The sequence below is a fragment of the Vigna angularis genome, chromosome 1, assembly GCF_016808095.1.
Source record: "Vigna angularis cultivar LongXiaoDou No.4 chromosome 1, ASM1680809v1, whole genome shotgun sequence".
NCBI classification, from domain to species: domain Eukaryota; kingdom Viridiplantae; phylum Streptophyta; class Magnoliopsida; order Fabales; family Fabaceae; genus Vigna; species Vigna angularis.
The window spans coordinates 61307497-61328723 of record NC_068970.1 but is presented as its reverse complement, the minus strand read 5'-3'; the positions used below and the strand labels follow the sequence as shown (position 1 = coordinate 61328723).

At 31.8% G+C, this 21227-nt stretch overlaps 2 protein-coding genes and 1 non-coding gene across 7 annotated transcripts; all 3 read left to right on the top strand.

Moving 5' to 3' along the window:
* The first annotated feature begins 6046 nt into the window (after positions 1 to 6046).
* LOC108347517 (kinesin-like protein KIN-14J) lies at positions 6047 to 14948 on the top strand. 2 transcript variants are annotated; one of them, XM_052868262.1, is made up of 22 exons: positions 6047 to 6413; positions 6874 to 6959; positions 7084 to 7241; positions 7420 to 7518; positions 7892 to 8087; positions 8288 to 8412; positions 8596 to 8679; positions 8799 to 8882; positions 8979 to 9071; positions 9172 to 9201; positions 10530 to 10883; positions 10964 to 11045; positions 11133 to 11228; positions 11333 to 11512; positions 11597 to 11703; positions 11781 to 11960; positions 12233 to 12396; positions 12486 to 12739; positions 12867 to 13030; positions 13254 to 13813; positions 14372 to 14478; positions 14611 to 14948. In XM_052868262.1, exons 2-22 carry the CDS (start codon positions 6914 to 6916, stop codon positions 14670 to 14672), a joined length of 3225 nt encoding a protein of 1074 aa, XP_052724222.1. In that variant the 5' UTR covers positions 6047 to 6413; positions 6874 to 6913; the 3' UTR covers positions 14673 to 14948. The 2 variants fall into 2 exon arrangements, with proteins under 2 accessions (XP_052724222.1, XP_052724220.1); XM_052868260.1 differs by having other exon boundaries at positions 6874 to 6980.
* Positions 14949 to 16131: 1183 nt separating this feature from the next.
* Positions 16132 to 16205, top strand: TRNAV-CAC (transfer RNA valine (anticodon CAC)). Its single transcript has one exon. It is a non-coding gene; the product is annotated as a tRNA-Val (tRNA).
* Positions 16206 to 16471: 266 nt separating this feature from the next.
* On the top strand, positions 16472 to 21066 carry LOC108347638 (uncharacterized). Of its 4 annotated transcripts, none has more exons than XM_017587022.2 (9): positions 16472 to 16600; positions 16770 to 18501; positions 18639 to 18757; positions 19146 to 19270; positions 19507 to 19606; positions 19957 to 20022; positions 20110 to 20193; positions 20463 to 20548; positions 20701 to 21066. In XM_017587022.2, exons 2-9 carry the CDS (start codon positions 17280 to 17282, stop codon positions 20861 to 20863), a joined length of 1965 nt encoding a protein of 654 aa, XP_017442511.1. In that variant the 5' UTR covers positions 16472 to 16600; positions 16770 to 17279; the 3' UTR covers positions 20864 to 21066. The 4 variants fall into 4 exon arrangements, with proteins under 4 accessions (XP_017442511.1, XP_052735482.1, XP_052735488.1 ...); XM_052879522.1 differs by having other exon boundaries at positions 16491 to 16600; positions 17216 to 18501; XM_052879528.1 differs by lacking the exon at positions 16472 to 16600 and having other exon boundaries at positions 16636 to 17699; positions 17922 to 18501.
* The last annotated feature ends 161 nt before the right edge of the window (positions 21067 to 21227 follow it).

The following is a 21227-nucleotide window of genomic DNA, read 5'->3' as shown; positions in this document are numbered from 1 at the left end:
AACATGTTACTATTTGCTTCATTGAAGCTCTAAAGCAAAATTTTCTTAAGAAAAATCTCAATGACTGTTTCATCCTACATCTCTAACCCTTTCATTCTGCACCTCCAAATTTTATAAATATTCTCGTAATTAATGAGTTTGTTCAAATGGTTATGCATTAAGTCCTTTTGATCGAAATGATTTAAGGATTCAATGTATACTCCCTTCTTCACTTGCACTCCATTTCATTTATTTTCCTTCCCTTTTTTCCTTCAGTATGGTCCTTCAGAGAGATTGAGAGATGTTTTTTCAGTTTGTTTGTGTTGGAGGCCGTGGAAGTGGTGGTGAGCTAGAGGAGGTGGTAGTCCTGTTGGTGGTTGGCATTGAAAATGGGAAGTTTTCTTTGAAGATGGTCACATGAAATGGGTGTATTGCATTCATTCTCAAACTTATATATCGAACATGGAAATGCGATAAATAAGAAATCGGATATGGAAATCCGATCGGATATCCAAATCCAGTAACCATTTATCGACTTTCCCTGTGAAGGAAAAAAGGCGCTTCGGATGCTCCGACATCCAAAGAAATGAAAATGAATTTGAAGTGCAAAACATGAATCGGATTTTCATATCCGATTCATAGCTTTTGATTGTTGGGTTTGCAATATTTCTCACGCGCTTTTTTTCATTCCCGTTCTTCCAAAACCAGATAATGTTAGAGCTTCAAAACATATTGGTGGTTACGACGTGCAATGCAATCTGATCACTTCTTCATTCTTCCCAGACTTTGCAGATGCATGAGACCCATCGCGTTTATTTTTTTTTTTTTGGGTTTCCACAATTTTCCATAATACGCTGTTTTTTGGGTGAAATTATTGTTTGGATTTTATGTTGAAAGAAAATTTGAATTTTTTTTTATGGGTTGTTTTTATTTCTCTCTTTTTAGGAAAAAACTTAGATACAGCTCCATAGTTGTTTTTGGCACTATTTTCTTCAATCATAATAAGGGAATTAAAATTTTATCTTGATAATTTTAGTGATTAAGGTTTGCTTTAAAGGTAAACATAGTTAATGGAGATAAAACTCCAATTGTGATGAGTACTTATGAAGAAGAAGATGAAGTTATGCTGCTTGAGAAGACGAAGCTGTGGTGCCTGTGTGTGACTGGAAGCAATGGAACGAGAGTGTGCTGAGAATCTGAGACCCATGCTAGTTTTTCAAATGCACGAGAAAAAATAACTGACAAACTGCTTTATTAAAGAATTTTGACCAACTTTTTCGTTTTAATAAATATTAAAAGTGTTTTAAATATGGACAATTTCCGCATTGTGTAAAAATTTGGAGGTCAAGATGAAAGGATTGGAGGTGAGGATGAAACCCCCAAATCTCAAATTGTAATAGATCTTCTATGGGAATTTCTTCATGCACCCCGTGTTTTTTTCTAATTTAAAATTTTTTTTATTATACCCCTGCTCTAATTATTGTTTTGGCAATTAGTAGATATTTTGAATTATATAATCGAGTTTCAAAAATATTATTTTATTATACAATTTAAAATATAAATTTGTATTCTAAATTATAAAGTTCATAATATAAATCTACAGATTATATAATCCGTAATATAAATTTGAAATATAATTCAAAATATAAAATACATTTCAAATTATATAATTTATATTACAAATTTAAATTTCAAATCTACAATTCGTTATACAAATTTGAAAAATAATTTAAAAGGTAAATTAGGTTTTATATAATCTGTAATGCATTTTACAATCCATAATGTTTAATGTTATCATATCTAATCATATATCACTGTTGTCCTTAAGTCTTGAAAGTTTATTATTTATCTTGTTTGCTTAAGAAAGCTTAACCATTTTAAAATCACATAGTTTAATATTAAAATTATTGTCCACCAAGATGCTCAACGCTTTTAAGTCATTGAATATAACTCTACTCCATGGATGATAGTTGGTTCTATCTGATTGCATATTGATCAAGTTTTTGCTATGATTCTCTTCATAATGAAAATAGTAAGGACTTGTGGGATTTTGATATATGTTTGTCATATCACAATTTTCATTTTTGTTAGTTGTTAACAAGACAATAACTCATTCAAAATCCACAATAACTTTCAAGAGCATGTTGCAAACAATCAACTTTAATATGAAAAAAGAAATGCACAATAAATAGAAAAAAAACGAGATTAATCCGTTTTGATACCATATTGAAATTTTTCCATATGCTAAAAGACATGCTAGAAATAAAACTCATGCAACAAATTATGCATGAACAAAAGAGAACATAGACAAAAGATAAAAAATACCTTATACATAGAAAAAAAACAAATATAAAAAATATTTTTAAAACATCACATAATAACAATAAAACTATAAAACCAATCTGATTCGAACTAAGTTATATTAGTTATACATTTAATTAAAATACAAAAAATAATCAAAATTATGTTTCTTTAAAATCGTTTCATGCATGCGATGTTTATTTACACAAAGACATATCATACAAACATAACTTTTCAATATTTATAAAATTTTTAAAATTGTTAATCTCAATTTACCTGTAAATTTGTACCATTACATAAGATAAATGCTATCCATTTTGTTGAAGTAATTAAACATTAATAAACATATATCTAATTAAATTTTAAGTTTATATTATTATTGAATGATTTTTGTCTATAGTATTACTTCTCTGAAGTGAATATATAGAAACCAGTATGTATATATTATAATTTATAATTATTAGACTACAAAATGAATTATAGTAAGATTTTTCTTCATGGCTTGCAAATCTTTTATTTTGTATCTCTCCATTGCTTTGATTTCATTACTTACACATAATCAATAGATTCAATCTCTCCCAAGAAAGTAAAATTTTACTTCATCTATATTCAATGAATATTTATAGTATATTATTGTAACATCTCGTATAAACATAATAAAAAGATAAATATTGATCCTTTGTTATTGTTAAAAAAAATCGTATTAGAACACCTTAGATAAATATATTTATGTGATGCTGAGTTTTTTATTATTTTAATTATAATGATGTTTCTTTTAGCTCCCACTAATTAACAAAACAATCAATAGCTCTTAACTTCAAACATATATAGTAGTTAGTATAACAGCAAGTGCCATATGTATGTAACATTAAAAAAATATAAAATGTTAATAATATCAACTTTAAAATCAATTATATACTTTATTCTTTGTTGCATAAAAAGGAAGGATGTGTTGCTATGTAACTCTTAAAATAATAAATTATTTAACCTTTACTTATTGTATATACTAAATTAAAATAAGTATATAAATATTTAAGTAATTTCTCAATGTCTCTTATAAAAAATAAAAAATGTATTTCTGTAATACTAATATCAATTATTTATTTGAGTATTCAACACAACACTATAAAGGCAAGAGACTTCATTTATTTGTGATTAGACTTTCATTTATCTTATCTTACTCCACCATCTACAATTAAATTAAAGTCAAACGTTTATAGTCAAAACCATTAATGTAAAAATCAATTGACAATAATACATAAACATGTTAGGTAGAGATTCATAAACAACTTCATGAAAATTTAGAAAAATGGTAACAATGAGAAAGTAAGAGAATAAATTTACAAAAAGAAGATAATGACATGACAATTTTCAATTATTTAAACATCGCTCTTTTATTCTCATCAATGAAAATATTTAGAGGTGTATATTAAGATTCTAAAAACAAATTAAAACATAAAATTTTAAAAAATAAACAATAAATATAAAAAAATTCAAAATAATCATCAAATAGTCAAACTACTGACATTTTCATATTGATCAAATTTAACAAAAATATGACTGGTAGAGTGTTATTTTTATAAAAAAAAAACTTTGAATTTAATTAGAAAGAATTCCTATACACATGATTGTATTGTCTTTCATGAAATAAAAAATATCTCTGCAATAATAATAGACAAATGACAACTTTGACATAATTTTCTTTACCATACTGTCAATATTATTGTCTACAAACTTATAAGTGACATGTTTTTATTAATAAGAAAAAATTTATTACAACACATTGATGAAAAAATGACCAAAAAATGACGCATATAGTTTAAGAACTTTTTCACATCAATCTAAAATATGATTTTTTTTCTTTTCATTTTGGACAGACGCTCTCAAAATTAATAATGCCAAATTATGTAAATATTTATACAATAATTTTTAGATATATAAGGTACATATTTAGTTAACTAAAGTTCATTTCAAAATTTTCAACTTGGGTCACGATGTAATGTCTTATTTTATCTATTATTAATCTTCACCAAAATTCAATCCATTTCTCATCAAATCATCCAGAAAGTAAGTATTTTCCATATCAATTAAATGACCAAAGTAATCATTAAATAGTATCAATTATATTTCTATTATCAAAATCAATGAGATTAATTGCTATTAATTAATTTAATGTTGATTATAGGTAGGAGGTAATGTGGATTTATTTTCTTTTGATAAAACTGAAACAAAGCTTGATGGAGTTTGTTTGTGTAGTCATGGCATAACTTTGAGGAATTCTTACAACTTTTCAATTTGCAGCTTTATTGGTTGTAGAACTCATTGCTAAGAAACTGGTCAAAGACATCATTATGTAGATATCCTAAATATAATTAACTTTTCGAATTTTATTAATGTCCTCCTAGTTAATAAAAAATTATATAAAATATATGCATACCAAGTTACAATATTAAAAAAAATTTAAAATATCAATTTATTATTCAAAATCAAATTATAATATTTGATATACTCATAATCGTTTTTCTTGATATACTCTGTCCATGTTACTTTCTTTTCCGAGAGAAAACTTCCCACTGTTTATAAAAAAATATTCTCTTAATTTTCTTTCGAAAACAATTTTATCTACACATATTAAAAGTTATAATCAATAATTATCTTAGTTTGTTTTCAAAAATATTTAAAAAAAATATACATTTTCTTGAAGTTTATCTTTTGTTCCTGTTAATATATAGAAGAAAAAAAATCAAACAAACATGTCATATATATTATCATCTATCACATTCAAAATGTCACAGAATTTTGCTTTTAATGAAAGCAAATATATCCACCGTAAATAAATTTAATTAACATATATGAATTGATTTTTAACACTCAATCATGCAATTTGTGAACTTAGTTATAAAGCTCAAAATGTGACTATGAGGTTATCTTCAAGGTTTGTACAAATTCTAAGGTTCAGAATATATGTTTAACTTTTCATAAGGGAAAAATAATTTATTTATAAATTATATATTAAAATTTTTCCTGCAAGATTTTTAAAATTATATTTTTAATTTATACATAAGTTAGAAAAACATTTTTTACGTTATACTTTTGTTTGACAAATCCAAAATTTTATTTATTAAACGCACATCAATCAGTCTGGTTTACTATGTAGTAAAAAAATTATTCATATTGGAGTTTAGACATGTATAATATATTTTGAAATAAAATTATTTGATAAATAATTTTTATAAAAATGTAATGGTTAGGTGTGTTACATTACATCCTATATTATCTGAAGAGTCACTAATGCATCATTATTACATCTGATTAAGGAGTTATTTTGGAATTACAGTAATTAAATTACAATTTGTAATTAATTTAAAAAAAGCATAAAAGAAATAAGAATTATAAAATACACATCCAACTTTTGTTATTGTATGTAACAAATCCAACCCTATCATTTTTCTCACATTGTTGTCTTTGCAACAGTTATCTACATTTTTCTAAAAAAAATAATCTCATTAAAATAATAGATTCAGACACCTTTGGCCAAAAGCAAGTGGTGGGTTAATTAAGAATTAAGATATTAGTTTTATAACAATTTATTGTTTAAATAATTGAGATTAGTTTAAATTAAGAAAGGAAAAGAGGCCGGCGGGAATTGCATTCGAGAATGAGGTCGGATAGCGTCAAAATCAGAAAATTGCAAAAAGAAGGCACTCTTTTGTTATTATTTAACATTGGAAGGGTAGTTAAAATCTTAAAGATTCAAATTTCTCTATTTGGCTTGTAATCCAATTCAATTCACACTTTCCCAAATTTTCCAAAATTCCAGGTCCTCACACTGTCATTTGAAAACAACACAACAAAGAAAAAAAAAAAAGAAAGAAAAGGCTATGCCCATTGCTTCAACTCAACTTCCCTTCAACACTCTTTCACTGTCTCCACCACCTAAATCCTTTTCTTCCTTTTCCTAACCCCAAATTTTTCATTTCCGTACCACAATTTCCCCGTGATTCTCCTCGATCTGTAACCGCTCTCATTGCTGTTTCATCCACATTGCAATATTTGTGTCTTTTTTGTTGGATTCAATTTCTGTTTTCCGAAGAACGAGCTCGTCTTTTTCTCTCATTGCTTTCTCGAGATAGGTTCGTGCCGATCTGTTCCTCTTAATCTTTGTTTTTTCTTATTTCGTTGTGTAATTAATTCAGAAAATATCAATATTAGTTATAATAATAATAATAAGTGTGTTAGCTAATTTTGGAGCTTCGATGGTGAGTTTAGTGTGTCAAATTTAGTTCTCCTTTTCTTTTCCGTGATTGCAGTTCCTAAGGAAATCGTTTGGACCTTGATAACACACCTTTTATTCACGGAATGCAGTACCCTTGTTGTACTGGAGTTAGAATAGATTGTTTATTGCAGCTGATATCAACCCTAATTCTTAATCTTTTACTGCAAAGAGTGTGTTGTTGCGATCATTGTCCTTCTCTGATGTTATTGGTTAAAAATTGGATGAATTGATGTTCGGTGTTTTTTGGTTAATTTTTTCTCCTGTGATGAGGTGTCAGCTTGTTTGGACTATTAACATTATGTGTTGTGGCCTTGTAGGTGCTATTGATAAAGGGGGCGAGGAGGGTCCAAATCGAGTATGCAGTGGGAGCAGGAGGGGTGGGGGAAAGGGGGAATTAACAACGGTAATGGGTTTCATCGTGCAGGTGTTAAACAAATAGGAGTTCCGATGACTTCTCTATAATGATACATTTGTTTGAATTTTTTGTTCACCTCGCCTTTACAACACTGATTTTGATATGGATTCAGGTAGTCAGCAGCTTCCGTCACTGGTGAAGTGGATAAATGCTGTGCTTCCTAACTTTAATCTGCCTTTAGATACTTCGGAGGACGAGTTGAGGGCACGGTTGAGGGATGGATCTGTGTTATGCAGCATTTTGGATAATCTGGTTCCTGGTTCGGTGAAGGTAGGAGTGTCCTTAGTTCTGTTATATACTTTGTGTTATGTTTTTTTTGTGTGTGTGTGTGTGTTTTTTTTTTTTATGTTTAATAGTCTCTGTTTTCTAATGTGCAGACATTAAGTTAGAGAGCTTGTTTACTTTTGTCCTCTTTCTTCTAAGCTAAGGCATTCACTTTTGACTTCAGGGAAATGGTTCTTTGAATGAGCTACTCAGTGTGAAAAGGTTTCTGGTAGCTTTGGATGAATTGGGATTGTCTGGATTTGAATTGTCAGACCTACAGCAGGTATAAGAAGTTCTGTTATGCGATGTACTTTGAGATATTGTCATTTATATATTTGAATTTAATTGGCTGTCCTTGACTCTAGATGGGTTGGCTAGATAAATACCTTATTTGTCTTTACATAGGAAATAGAAGGTTTGTTTCATCTTTGTTTGTCGCATAATGAAGGAGATTCACTGAACAATTTGATTGTGATATCTACTATTTTATGGTTGAGGTTATGTATACTTCAGTTTCTTTTTTTAATGCTGAAACTGGACTTTGTGTATTAAAATAAGCTGGTTGGCTCCAAATATGATTCTCAATTTCCATTTTTCTTTACTAAACTCGGCAAGTTTTGTCGTAGTAATTTAATGAGGCCTGAGAATGTATGCAGGGATCCATGGTGCCTGTGTTGCAGTGTCTTGAAACTCTAAAAACTCATTTTTCTTATAATGCTGCACGAGAAAATATCCAAAGTTGTTCTAGAAAGAGGTGGGACCAATCAAATCTAATGTCCTCAGAGGAAAGTGACAGTTGCCTCAAGGATGCTTCAAAATTTCAACATGCTTTTGATGGTTCTGTTGGATCAGGTATTGTGATAAATTAAAAAGTGCCCTGCTCTTGGTAGATGATTACATGTTTGAATATTCTTAGGAGTACAAAGATGCCATGTGATCCATGTATATGGCGTCACCTAATATAACAAGGATTGGTTGTTGTTTAGATATTTTTGTTTCTATATCTTTTTAAACATTTTATTTATGTTTTAGCATTTATTTTCTTTATCCAGATGGAATTGCATCCGTAGATCACACTGGAATAAAGTCTAATGAACTGTTCCACTTGAAGAAAGGGTTGCATGTAGATTATTCTGATGCCAACTTTAATGAAGTATTGAAATTAAACAATTTGGATGTGAGTGATGAGATAATTTGTCTCTATCAACTTTCCCTTTCTTTTTTCTCATACATTAAATGATTTCACATTTATAGTTATTTGAATAATATTCTCCCTTTCTCCCTCTGTGTGTAATGATTCCCTTTGGTTGCTGCTGTTAACTCATGTGACCCTAATACATTAACGAAAATTTTCTTGCAGAGTGTCTCAACTCAATTGCTTTTTAATATAGGAAAAAGGATCCTAAGTGATATATTTGAAAGGAAAAATGGAGATGTACCTCAGGTAACTGGACATAATACTTCTATAATAAGTAATAGAAAGTGCTATTACATTGTTCAAGCAAAATTAAATTTGATTATCTCTCAGAAATAGATGAATTTTTCATTTTTATATATTTCTAGGCTCATCGTGCTGCATGCTTGTTGAGGAAAATTCTGCAAGTAATTGAGTTGCGCTTTTCGAATCAAGCTGAAAGCATGAAAAATGTAAAGTTACATTTCTTTTCACATTTCCACTGTAGAATATCAGGTTTTTTAGTTGTTCTTGAACAATGACCATTTAACTATGTTGCATAACTGAAGCAAAACTATCATTTCAAAGCTCGTGAGGGAAAATATCAAACAAGAATACATGCACTTGAGACCTTGGCAGTAGGGACAACTGAAGAGAATGAGGTATTTTTTGTTGTTGATTGATTGGGGGCAATGCCTTACTGTTCTTTTATATTTTTGCTATCTGCTAATTTTCTTTTAAAGCTGCCTCCACTTTCTGCAGATTCTTTCAAGTTGGGTTCAGCAATTGAAGGTGCAAACCTATCTCAAGCCTTATCTTTGAATTCAAAATAACCAAACAACCTAGCAATATAAATCGTTGTTTTTGTTAAATTTACACACTACTTGTGTTGTCATTATTGTTATTGCTTTTACTCACACACACATATAGGGGAATCAAATTACACCAATTATTACGCCCTCAATTCCTTTATATGGAATGAGTTTTATTGATCCAATCATTGAAATATAATTATATATTACCTTGTTTGTTTGTGTCAATTTTGTGAAAATTGAACATCAATAAGATCACAATCAAATTATTCATATTTTTAATGTTTTAAAGGTATATATTATATCAATTTTGATGTATATGGACGATGTATCAAATAATTTGGCTTAATAATAAAATTTGTGGATATGACCCCCACGAAAGGAACTTTCAATCCAACAGTAGGTTGAGATAAAATTATCCAATTTGAAGAAATTGAATGGTATAATAGTTGACATGATTTACACTAATGCAACTCACTCACCACTGTCTCCTTATGTGTGTGTTGTGTACATATACGATGAGATATCAAGTTACTGAATTTACTTCCATCAACGAAATTGTTTGCATGCATTAATTTTTGTTAATCCAACTATTGAATTTTGATGTTAACTCAACGATCATGCATACCAAATTTTTGGTAAATCAGACTTTTGTAGTTATCTGATATAAAGATAAAATGTACTTACAGTTTAAAAAAATATTATACAATAGATTGATTTTATTTAATTAAACATTAAATAATTTTTAAGATTTTATAGAAAGGTATGAGCTTGATCTACAAAATAAAATATTTTTAATTAACAGTTGAGTTAATAAAATTTAAAATATAGACGTGATTATTGAAGAGAGGAACCTGATCTCTCTCCCGATTTATCTATCTACAGACATACACATGTATGCACATACGCATTTCTTGAATTTAAGAAGATCAAGTGATTGGTTGGTTCATTTAAGTTTGCATTCTAGAGTAAAGTTCTTGATTTGGGTGAATAACTAATAGTTGCCATTCCTTAAATAGTCTAAAATGATAAGTATGTCACTTATATTGCTCAGACACAGATATACACTTGTCTCCTATGTTTTATGCAGGTAAAAAGGGTTAAATGTGTGATTATTACCTATAGTGAAGTGTGCATCTTTTGAAGTAGTGTTCCCTTTCATCACAGTGAAAAGAATAAAAGAAGTGACTGGGTTTATGTATAAATGTATTTATAGGCTTTAGAGATTTCAAAACATGTAGCTTTTCCAATTAGAAATGTGATTTCTGTTGATTACTACTAACTGGCTGCAATAATTTCTATCTTCAGTACGATTTGCAGGCTGAACAAACTAAATTTGAGGAGAAGAAGAGACTTGAAGAGCAAGATTTTTCTCATTTAAAGAAAGAAAAAGTTCGTAGTGAAATTGAAATTTCTGCATTGAAGCAAGATTTGGAAATAGCCAAAAGAACACATGAAAAACATGTTTCAGAGTTAGAATTGCTTGTTGCTGAATCTAAAGCTGAATATGAAAAAAGGATAGAGGAACTTAAGCTTCATCTTGCAGATGCAAGAAAGCAAGTGAAGGAACTAGAGGCATTTTCAGAATCCAGATTTTTGAATTGGAAGAATAAAGAACATAGCTATCAAACTATCGTAAATTTCCAATTTGGAGTTTTCCAGGTTTGCTTCTTTGTATTGCTTTTCTCTAAGGCTGTCAATTATTTTTCATGTGCTATACCGTATAGTTTGATGCTTTATAGGAGCTGAGAGCATCCATGAAGTCTGTCAAAGATGATGTAATAAAAACAAAAAGAAGCTACTTAGAGGAATTCAAGTACTTTGGTAGGGTACAATGCTTAACTTTTCATGATTTATTGTTGCTTATAATGGATTAGATGTATTTACAATTTACAAGATGTGTATATGTAGGAACCAAGTTGAAAGGTCTAGCTGAGGCTGCTGAAAATTATCATGTAGTTCTAGCAGAAAATAGGAAATTGTATAATGAAGTTCAAGATTTGAAAGGTAATACACGGTGCTTATATTTTCAGGTCGTGAACTTTTGAGCCCCTGTTTGATTGATAGTCTGATTTATTTTTCGTTTTGTTTCTAAATCATTTTATGGATAGGTAATATAAGGGTGTATTGTCGTATTAGACCATTTCTTCCAGGGCAAAATCAAAGCCATACAACAATTGAGTTTGTTGGGGATGATGGAGAACTCGTTGTTAGCAATCCTCTTAAACATGGAAAGGAAAATCGTAAACTATTTAAATTTAACAAGGTTTTTGGTCAAGCAACAAGTCAAGGTACTGCATTTTTTTCATTTGTATTTCACATTGTTATTACTTGATTGTAACGTTCAACTTATTCATCAATTATTCTTTTTGTAGAGGAAGTATTCAAGGACACTCAACCACTGATTCGATCTGTTCTTGATGGGTACAATGTTTGTATATTTGCCTATGGTCAAACTGGTTCAGGAAAGACATATACAATGGTATGAATTAAATTTGTTTGATACTTTATTTATGTCATGTATCTAGCTACTTTACTCAGTAGTTGCTTTTCTACTAGAGCGGACCTGGCCTATCATCAAAATCAGATTGGGGAGTCAACTATCGGGCACTTCATGATCTTTTCCATATCTCCCAGACTAGGAGAAGCTCTATTGTTTATGAAGTTGGAGTTCAAATGGTTGAAATTTATAACGAACAAGTTCGTGATTTACTATCAAGCAATGGTCCTCAAAAGAGATATCCTTTTCCTTTGTCTATTGTATATTGCCAGACCCACCACAATAATGGAAGTCTTGTGCACTGGGCTTTCCTTTTTATTATTAGTTACGTTACTCTTTATATTGATAATTAAGCTTGCATTCTTATTCATGTATTGTCATATTAATATTATTCATTTATTTACTTCATGCATTTATGTTTTCTACCATCTACAACTGTGGTTATGTTTAGACATAACAATGTTTATCATCCATTTACAAAATGAAGTATTGTTTCCTTGACTTGCACACACTCGGGATTTGGAATACTGCCCAACCAAATGGGTTGGCTGTTCCTGATGCAAGTATGCATTCTGTAAATTCTATGGCAGATGTCCTTGAGTTGATGAATACTGGGTTGATGAATCGAGCAACTAGTGCAACAGCCTTGAATGAAAGAAGTAGTCGATCACACAGGTTGTATCCACAATTTTAAGATTTTTTTTATTATCAATTTTCCAATTGTGAAGACACAAAACTCATTTTATTTTGAAATCACATGATAGTGTTCTCTCTGTTCATGTCCGAGGAACGGATTTGAAGACCAACACACTGTTGCGTGGATGTCTGCATCTTGTAGATCTTGCAGGAAGTGAAAGAGTGGATCGCTCTGAAGCAACTGGAGATAGGCTGAAGGAGGCTCAACATATAAATAAATCACTATCTGCACTTGGAGATGTGATATTTGCCCTATCACAAAAGAATTCACATGTGCCATATAGAAATAGTAAATTGACCCAACTTCTTCAGAGTTCGTTAGGTAAATGTTGCCATTGTTGGAATTAACTTACAGTTTTATGTTTAATTTCATTTGTTTGAGTTGATCTAAGTATATTATTTTCATGGCTTGCTGAATTGCAATAGCTTTTGCCCTTTTTATTTTATAGGCGGTCAAGCAAAAACCCTTATGTTTGTTCAGCTTAATCCTGATGTTGCTTCATATTCTGAAACTGTAAGCACCTTGAAGTTTGCTGAAAGGGTTTCTGGCGTTGAGTTAGGCGCTGCTCGTAGCAACAAAGAGGGAAGGGATGTGAGAGAACTTATGGAGCAGGTTTATTCTATTTTTCATTTGCATTGTACATAGCTTAGTTGATGGAAGTGAAGTCAATGTCACGTTATCAGAAAAATACCAGATGTTAGGAGTTTGGATTTTAGTTATTAGTCTGTTTTTAGACTTATGACCTATCGTTATTCAGGTTATCACTCTTGTGTAGCTTGAGCTGATTGTAATATCATTTATAAATTCACACTGACGTTGTATGTTATTCTTGCAGTTGGTATCTCTCAAGGATGTTATTGGAAGGAAGGATGAAGAGATTGAGCAGTTACAGTTGCTCAAAGCAAATCAAAATGGTGCAAATAATGGCATGATCTCAGTTAGACACAGGTCATCATCTCCAAGGAGACTCTCCGTAGGGACTCCCCGAAATAGCACAAGACGTTCGGGAATGAGCAGCCTTAGAGTGAATGGAAAGGCAGCTTCTGACATGGATAACTGCTCAGAATACAGTGATAAGCATTCTGAAGCTGGTTCTCATCAATCAATGGATGATTTCAGGAACAAGTCCAGCTCCCTTCGGTTGAAATTAGCCAGAGATGATATCAGTCAAAATTTCAATGAGGACACTGACCTATTAAGATTTGGAGATGCAGATTCGGAGGAGAGATTAAGTGACATATCTGATGGTGGTCTTTCAATGGGAACCGAAACCGAAGGCTCAATCAGTAGTATTGTGGAGTATACACTTTTCCCTGAACTCGAGAAGGCAGCTGAAGCGACACCAGTGAAGGACAGCAACACAATCATTAATTTTCCAGCTGAAAGCACAGAAAAGTCAGTTCTCTCCTCCCTCTTTTAAAAATTTATGAGGCACATATTCTATCGTAATATGCAATGGTGAGAATAATACAACAATGATTGCTCTACAATGTATGCCCTTTCATTTGAAGTTGTGCATAAATAATTTGATGAACAAATTACCCTTTTGAAATCCTTGATCATTCCGAAAAATACTATCAAGAATGTATTGAAAAACTTCTATATTACACATTCTAAATAAATAAGCGGTGAGAAATTTTGATAATACATCATCTGGAACAGTGTCAAACATTTTAATTATGCATTTTAGAATAGGATCAAATATCTTTCGAAATGTACTTTCCAGAATTTTCTAAAATAAACATAAACATTATTTATACATTCCATATGATGCATTTCGGAAAAGAATATATTCTAGAATTCTAGACATCTAAAATAAAGATAATGGCAAAATTAAAAATATTGGAAGTTTGGAGGTGCAGAAAAGAAAATTAAAGTCAAGTTACTTGCGTAGGAGCTGTTACCAATCCTATTTAAATTGGATCGGATCTCAATTTGTTTGATTGAATGCAGGCCAATTATGCCATCCAGAATTCCTAAAGCTGCTCAAGCCTCACAAAAAATGCGGACAATACCTTCTAGGCTATCATTAAGCAAAACCTCTTCGAAGGCTCCGTCAAGTATGTATATTCAATTAACCTACCCTTTTATTCTGCTATGTCTAATATTTTACTCTCACATCCCTATTTAAATTGATCTGAAACCCAATCTCCCTTGGCATTGCTGCTTCTTATTTACTGTATTGCATGTAGGTGTTAGAAAACCCATTGCCAGTAGCTCTTCTTCGGCGAAGCCCCTTAAACGTTGGCAATAGTTAGGATGCATCTTGGATGCTGTAGAGTGCTTATTTTTAACATAGCTATAGGAGCTTTTTATTTATGTTAGGTGCTCATTCTAATTACACTGTACTCAAGGCTCGAGGTTCAGCTCATTTCAGCAGCTTCAATCTGTTATTGAACGAGGCGATTTGCAAACTCTAGCTTGTAATCAGTTTGTATGTAAAAAAGCACCATGGCCTTTTTATGCCATGTTACTGAATCTGCTGTATTTACAACTTCTCATTCAGTAATGTTATCTGCCATGTTGTATATGTAGCAGAAGATGGGAAAATGTGACAAGTTCATCAAGCATTAAAACATTTCATTTGAAACCACTAACTGGAATGGTTAAAATTGAGTCACAGTTTAGGTGTTAGGTTTTGCCTCAAAAAAATAAACTGGAGATGTAAATTGAACAATTTTCTCATCTTTGTAATTTGTTGATAAAGATGTTTTATATGTTTAACCTTAAATGGATTTGATTGGAATCTACAAATCTCTACTAGTCAAAATCATATTTATTTTAAATTTCTAAAATTCTGAAATCGAGGCATTTAAATGGTCTACATTTGTTTTACGGTTACCATACATATAATTTATTATTTTTTATTGAGTTTAATGACCATGTATTATGAATACAATTTTTTTACACCAATCGAAACACTCTTGTTAACCTTCTTGATTGAGTAAGTAAAAGGTCAATAAATAAGTAAGTGTAATTATTTGAACAAATTTCTCCCGCTAAGGAACTTCTAACAAAATAAAAATGCAAACTAGTTTTTTCCTATAATTTAAAATTAGTTTGAAGATGATTTTATATAACTTCTTTAAATTTTAAATTTTTACTTGTGCATAAACTAATTTAATTAAGGAGAAAAAAAGGATAATGATACTTTGACAATATTTTTTTGACAACATTTTAACACCATCTATGTGTCATTCTGTGATTGGTCCATGTTGGTGTTTATGATTATTATTATTGATTGTGGAATAATTTTGAACCAATCACATAATGACACGTAAATGATGTTAAAATATTGTTAAAAAAATGTTTTCAAAGTATCATTATCCAGAAAAAAAAAATAAGAATTTGTATAAGATAACTTTTATAAATTGACTTATCCATTTAGTTAATTTTAAATTATGAAAACCCTTTTCATGTTTTTTTCCTATAACAAATTGTTGTAAATAAGTTTATCCAGGCATACATTATTATACTGTAAATTGTTTACACTACCAATACATAGCCTATTCTTTTTCTTTTTATGTTGTTTATTCAATATATTAATCCGCAATTCACCAGGGTTTCTGCCAGGTGGAATAAAATAGAATGTTAAGAGCAGTGAAAGATTTTAGTAATTTAAGTCTCATTGCTTCACCCAAAAAAAATACTCTAAAAGTAAACTAAATAATAAGGAATAAAATATAAATTTAAGCTCAACACACATCATAGTTGTCTGGGTGGTGTAGTTGGTTATCACGCTAGTCTCACACACTAGAGGTCCCCGGTTCGAACCCGGGCTCAGACATTTCTTTTCTTACTTTTATCATTCTAAAAACTCACTAACAGATAAATAACAAAACTAGTTCCAATTCATATAAATAAAATGCTTGTAAAAAGGTAAAAATAAATAAATTGAAACATAAATTACTTTCTATCAGTCTAAAATTAAAGTATGGCCATTTAATTACAATTGGTGTTATAACTTTATTTACTTTTTTTAATGAATCAATGTAAAAAAAAGATAGAGAAGGAGGTGGTGAAAAGATAAGAGTAAGAGAATAAAAAGATAAACAAAATTTCTGCACAGAAAACAAATTGCGCACGCCTTGAATTGTTCAGCTTCAGCTGCTTAAACCCTTTCTTCGAAAAAATGAATTTCAGAGATTCTTCTACTTCTCACCCACCATAGCTTTCATCAAGGTTTCACTTTTCAGTCTCCGTCAACTTTCACTCTCAGCTCTCTCTCTCTCTCTCTCTCTCTCTCTCTCTCTCTCTCTCTCTCTCTCTCTCTCTCTCTCTCTCTCTCTCTCTATTTCTCTCTCATTTTTTCCGATAAATTAATTCGTTGTCTAATTTTCTTCTTGTGCAGAGTTCCTCATTCAATTAGCTCAATTAATGTTCCCACTTTTGATTCGGGTGCCATTCTCTTCATTTCTATATCCTCACACAAATGAGAAAAAAAAAATTAACAGTTAAAAAGACTGCTGTTTAGTGTTTCTCAAATTGTCTCTCGTGTTCCATGTGTGTATCATAACCATAACTCATAAGCTTGACCAACGAGGTTCTTGTTATGAAATTCCCAAGAAAAACAAGTGGGGAAGGTTCAAGATTGGAACTTCGTCAGTCAATCCTTAGTCATAGGTTCTGAAATTACGATACTTCTTGGCTCTTTCGATTTAGTTAGAGATTGTGTGACTGAGAGCTAAGTGTTTGTATAATTGACACTTGACAGTTAATATAGTTTGCAGTTCATGGTGTTATCGACATTTGGCTGTTAACGTAGTTTGTTGATAGTTACTGTAGTTTCATTCACAGGCCCTTTCTATCCAGTTATTTTTGGGCTATCTGATTCTTGAAGGGGACAAAGGATTTTAGGAATATGTCTGAAAGCAATAAATCACCCAAAAATGATCCTCAGTCCATAAAATATTGGCGGATTCAACACGGAGGAGCGTCCACGCAGACGGATCTTTCGGGTGTAGATTATTCGCCTTCTCTTTCCAAGAACGAGAGTAAGCAACAGTATGGAAGTTGTCAACCGAAGTCCCCTCAGATACTGAGCACAGCTCAGCTCATCTCTGCAATTGGTCAGGTATGCGATTCTGCAAGTCAATCGCTTTCGGTTTTACTCCCAAAGGAAAATTTGAATCAGGATGATAACGGATTCTCAAAAGAGAAACTTCTGGATAACATTGGAGAGAGAAAGAATAACCTGGTATATACTTCGAATGGCACTAAATTCTATCCTCTTACCGCGGGTGCTGCAAAGATTGTGCGGGAAAGATTGGATTTTCCTAAGGTAATGCAGAAGATATTAGTGTTTGAATCTCCTAATGAAAGTCAAGATTATATCCATTCTTTATTCCAGAGGTTTTTAAAGGCTAGTGATAAAATAACAAATAAAGACTGTAAAAGAATGAAACTTGCGAGGGAGGAAATGTCATTTAAATCTGGAAATGTATATCGGTGGGCATGTAGAAATGCTGTCAAGATGCTAAATTGTCAAATGAATGTTGCCCAGCTTGAGAACCTGGAAGCTAATTCCTCAGTTTCTGGCGGTGGCATTTCCTTACATACAAGCACCCCTGCATTGGCAAACGAGGAGAGGGATGTGTGCAATTCAATCACACACCAAAGTAAATCATTGACCAATGCTGCAATTCCGATCACAAGAATAGTTAGCCCTCTGTGTTCTGGCTATTTTCTGCAAGCTGTACCCCATGCTAATGCAGAAGTTGGTGATTGTCAGAAACTTTCTTGTAGTATCTATGCGGACTGTCACATTGACAGTTTAGCTTCATGTACTAGTGCTTCTGAGCAGTGCCAACATGGCATTGATGAAAATGAATCACTGGAAGTCCAAGAAAGGCATTTGTTGGATATAACTAATGATGAACCTAAGCTTCAGACTTTCTCTGCAACCCATCCGAAGCCTGGTAATTCCCAAGCCAAGCCAGAACATGCTTTTTCTGGGGCGTTAGCTGGTGTATGTGTCAGCCTTTGTCTGCATCCTGTTGACACAATTAAGACAGTTATTCAATCATGCCGTGCTGAACACCGGTCCATCTTTTACATTGGCAAATCAATTGTTTCTGATAGAGGTTTGTTCTTAAGAGAAATAACTTCTTTTTAGGTATCTGTGTAGCTTATATGTATCATTTCATCTAGATTAACTTTCCCTCTTGAATTAAATCTCCCACTAGATGGCTTCTTCACACAGATGATGGACTAATTTCAGGTTTGCTTGGACTATATCGTGGAATTACCACAAATATTGCATCTTCAGCTCCAATTTCTGCAGTTTATACCTTTTCCTATGAATCAGTCAAAGCAGCTTTGCTTCCTTATCTTCCAAAGGTAGCTCATCTTTCTCTATATTCTACTCATTTAAGTGGAGTTGTTTGAAGTAAGTTACCCTTGCTGTCTTGTGCTTTGCTTTTTCCTGATTCCCTTATTTCTTCACGTGCTACCATCTAGGTGGAAGAAACTGCAAACTAAACTTGTAAATGTTGTAAAAGATCTTCTTCGTTATTTGTAATAGGGAAACTTGTAATTAGGACTTTTTTTCAGATTTCCTTTTTGTTTACTTATTTTCCTTCGATTATAAATAAAGATTGAATGTGTGGAGCAATCAAATGATTCCTGTAATCCCTTTTTAAATTTATCAGTGTCAAACATCAATGAGTCGTTATTATTTTTAAATGTTTATTGGCATGAATGAGGTTTCAACCATCTTTTTCTGCAGGAGTATCATTCTTTTGCCCATTGTGTAGGAGGTGGTTGTGCAAGCATTGCCACATCTTTCATTTTTACTCCTAGTGATCGAATAAAGCAGCAGATGCAAGTTCGTTCTCATTATCGCAACTGTTGGTATGCCTTGGTTTTTTGTAATATCATCACCTTTCTTGACATAGAACTGCTTGCTTTGAGTACCCCCTACTTTATATATTTGAGCATTTCAAATATGTGTGCCCTGTTGTTCAGAGATGCTTGTTATGTCTGTGCATAGGCTCATGGGTTCAAACTTTAACTGGAACTTTTCCCTGTAAGACCTGTATAAATTGTATTAAGTTTACTTGCTGGGTCTTATGAGTATATCTGTGCAGGGATGCATTGGTTGGAGTTATCAGAAATGGGGGTTTTACCTCCCTATATTCAGGTTGGATAGCTGTACTATGCCGGAATGTTCCACATTCAATTATCAAGGTCAGTTGGTGTTTTCATATCTGATGCAATTTACTAAAGAAGCTGATACAGACAGCCTTTTATCACCACCAAGGAGGGAGGAGGTTGTTTGCATGAGGTTTTGGTAGCGCATGTCCTAAAGCCCTTACTGAAAATTCATCATTCTCCTTCCTGGCTCTCAACTTTTACCCTGATACTAAAGATTCATTATTCCCATGAGGATTTTCATCTCTTTCTTCGAGGCTGTTGTGATTATTGACGTTTTCTCTCAAATCCCCTTTGCTAATATTACTTAGTCTTTTATGATTGGTTTTCCAAGTGCTTCAGAAACCATGGTTTTATTTATTGCTATTTTCTGTGACCAATTGTAGTTTTACACATATGAAAGTTTGAAGGAAGTGATGCCACCAAGTATTCAACCCAACACATTTCAAACTGTGAGCTAATATTTGTTCCTTGCTCTTAACCATCATTTATTTGCTCACTGATGAATGTGACTAGGGTGCTTTTATGAATTTTTGTAGTTAGTATGTGGAGGATTAGCTGGATCTACTGCTGCTTTATTCACAACTCCTTTTGATGTGATCAAGACTAGATTACAGACACAGGTTTGTTATAAGCAAAACCTTCAATTGTATAAATTCTTTTTGGTACTACTGAAGTAGAATCTGGTACAACGATCTAATTAGTTGCTGATGATAACCTTTCTTAACTCTAGGCTGATATTGTTTATCATGCTATTCTTGTAATATGATTTCTATTTGTTATTTTTCAAATTTTATTTTAAAAAGTATAATATCTGTTATTCTTTTTTCTTGGTCGACGAATATCATTATACTATTAATTCATGATTCTGATCAAAGTGAGTGCACTGCAGATTCCTGGATCTGCAAACCAATACGATAGTGTGCTCCACGCCCTCCAAAAAATTAGTAAGGGTGAAGGTGTGAAAGGCTTGTACAGGTAATAATATCTTGTATCTTGCCACTGTCATTTAGTTCAGAAGAAAACATCTTTATAGGAGCCACTGATTATTTACCTTCCTGGGATCTCTGTTCAAATGCAAATTGCACCATGACATTTTTTGTTTGTGTGCTTTGTATGGCTGTCATCAGGGGGTTGATTCCACGGTTGATTATGTACATGACGCAAGGATCACTGTTTTTTGCTTCATATGAATTTTTCAAGAGGGCATTTTCTCTGGAAGCATCACATCTCACTGATTTATGCGTCCAGGCCAATGACAGAGATGCTGAGAGAGAGAAAACTAGGAAGTAACAAGTTAGGGTGTTCCAGCGGCAGCTTCCCCAAATGTTGATAGTTTGTATTCTTGGTAACTAGATAGAGTGTAAAAAAATTCTGTCTGATTGTGCCACAAGCAGTAATGTTGTTTAATAAAGTGTATATTTGAAGAATAATTTGAAGATCTTGTGTTGTGTAGTATCATCATACATATGAAGAATTGACAAAATGTTTTTCTAGTTTTCAATCTCAAACACAAACCAGTCATGTAGAATATCTTAGTTTCTTTCAATTCCCTGTTTCCTTGAATGTGAACAATTTTAGTATTCTTCGAGGGTTAATATGGTCTATTTTTATTTTTATGATTTTTGGATTGTATAGTTTGAGAAAATGTATTGAA

What these genes read in the sequence shown, in the direction of transcription:
- LOC108347638 (XM_017587022.2), top strand. Translation starts at nt 17,280, where the DNA reads ATGTCTGAAAGCAATAAATCACCCAAAAATGATCCTCAGTCCATAAAA. An exon ending in TCTCATTATCGCAACTGTTG is followed by an intron (nt 19,271 to 19,506) that starts GTATGCCTTGGT and finishes ATATCTGTGCAG; the next exon opens with GGATGCATTGGTTGGAGTTA. An exon ending in GGTGTGAAAGGCTTGTACAG is followed by an intron (nt 20,549 to 20,700) that starts GTAATAATATCT and finishes GGCTGTCATCAG; the next exon opens with GGGGTTGATTCCACGGTTGA.
- LOC108347517 (XM_052868260.1), top strand. Translation starts at nt 6,914, where the DNA reads ATGCAGTGGGAGCAGGAGGGGTGGGGGAAAGGGGGAATTAACAACGGT. An exon ending in AGAGGAATTCAAGTACTTTG is followed by an intron (nt 11,046 to 11,132) that starts GTAGGGTACAAT and finishes GTGTATATGTAG; the next exon opens with GAACCAAGTTGAAAGGTCTA. An exon ending in CAGGAAAGACATATACAATG is followed by an intron (nt 11,704 to 11,780) that starts GTATGAATTAAA and finishes CTTTTCTACTAG; the next exon opens with AGCGGACCTGGCCTATCATC.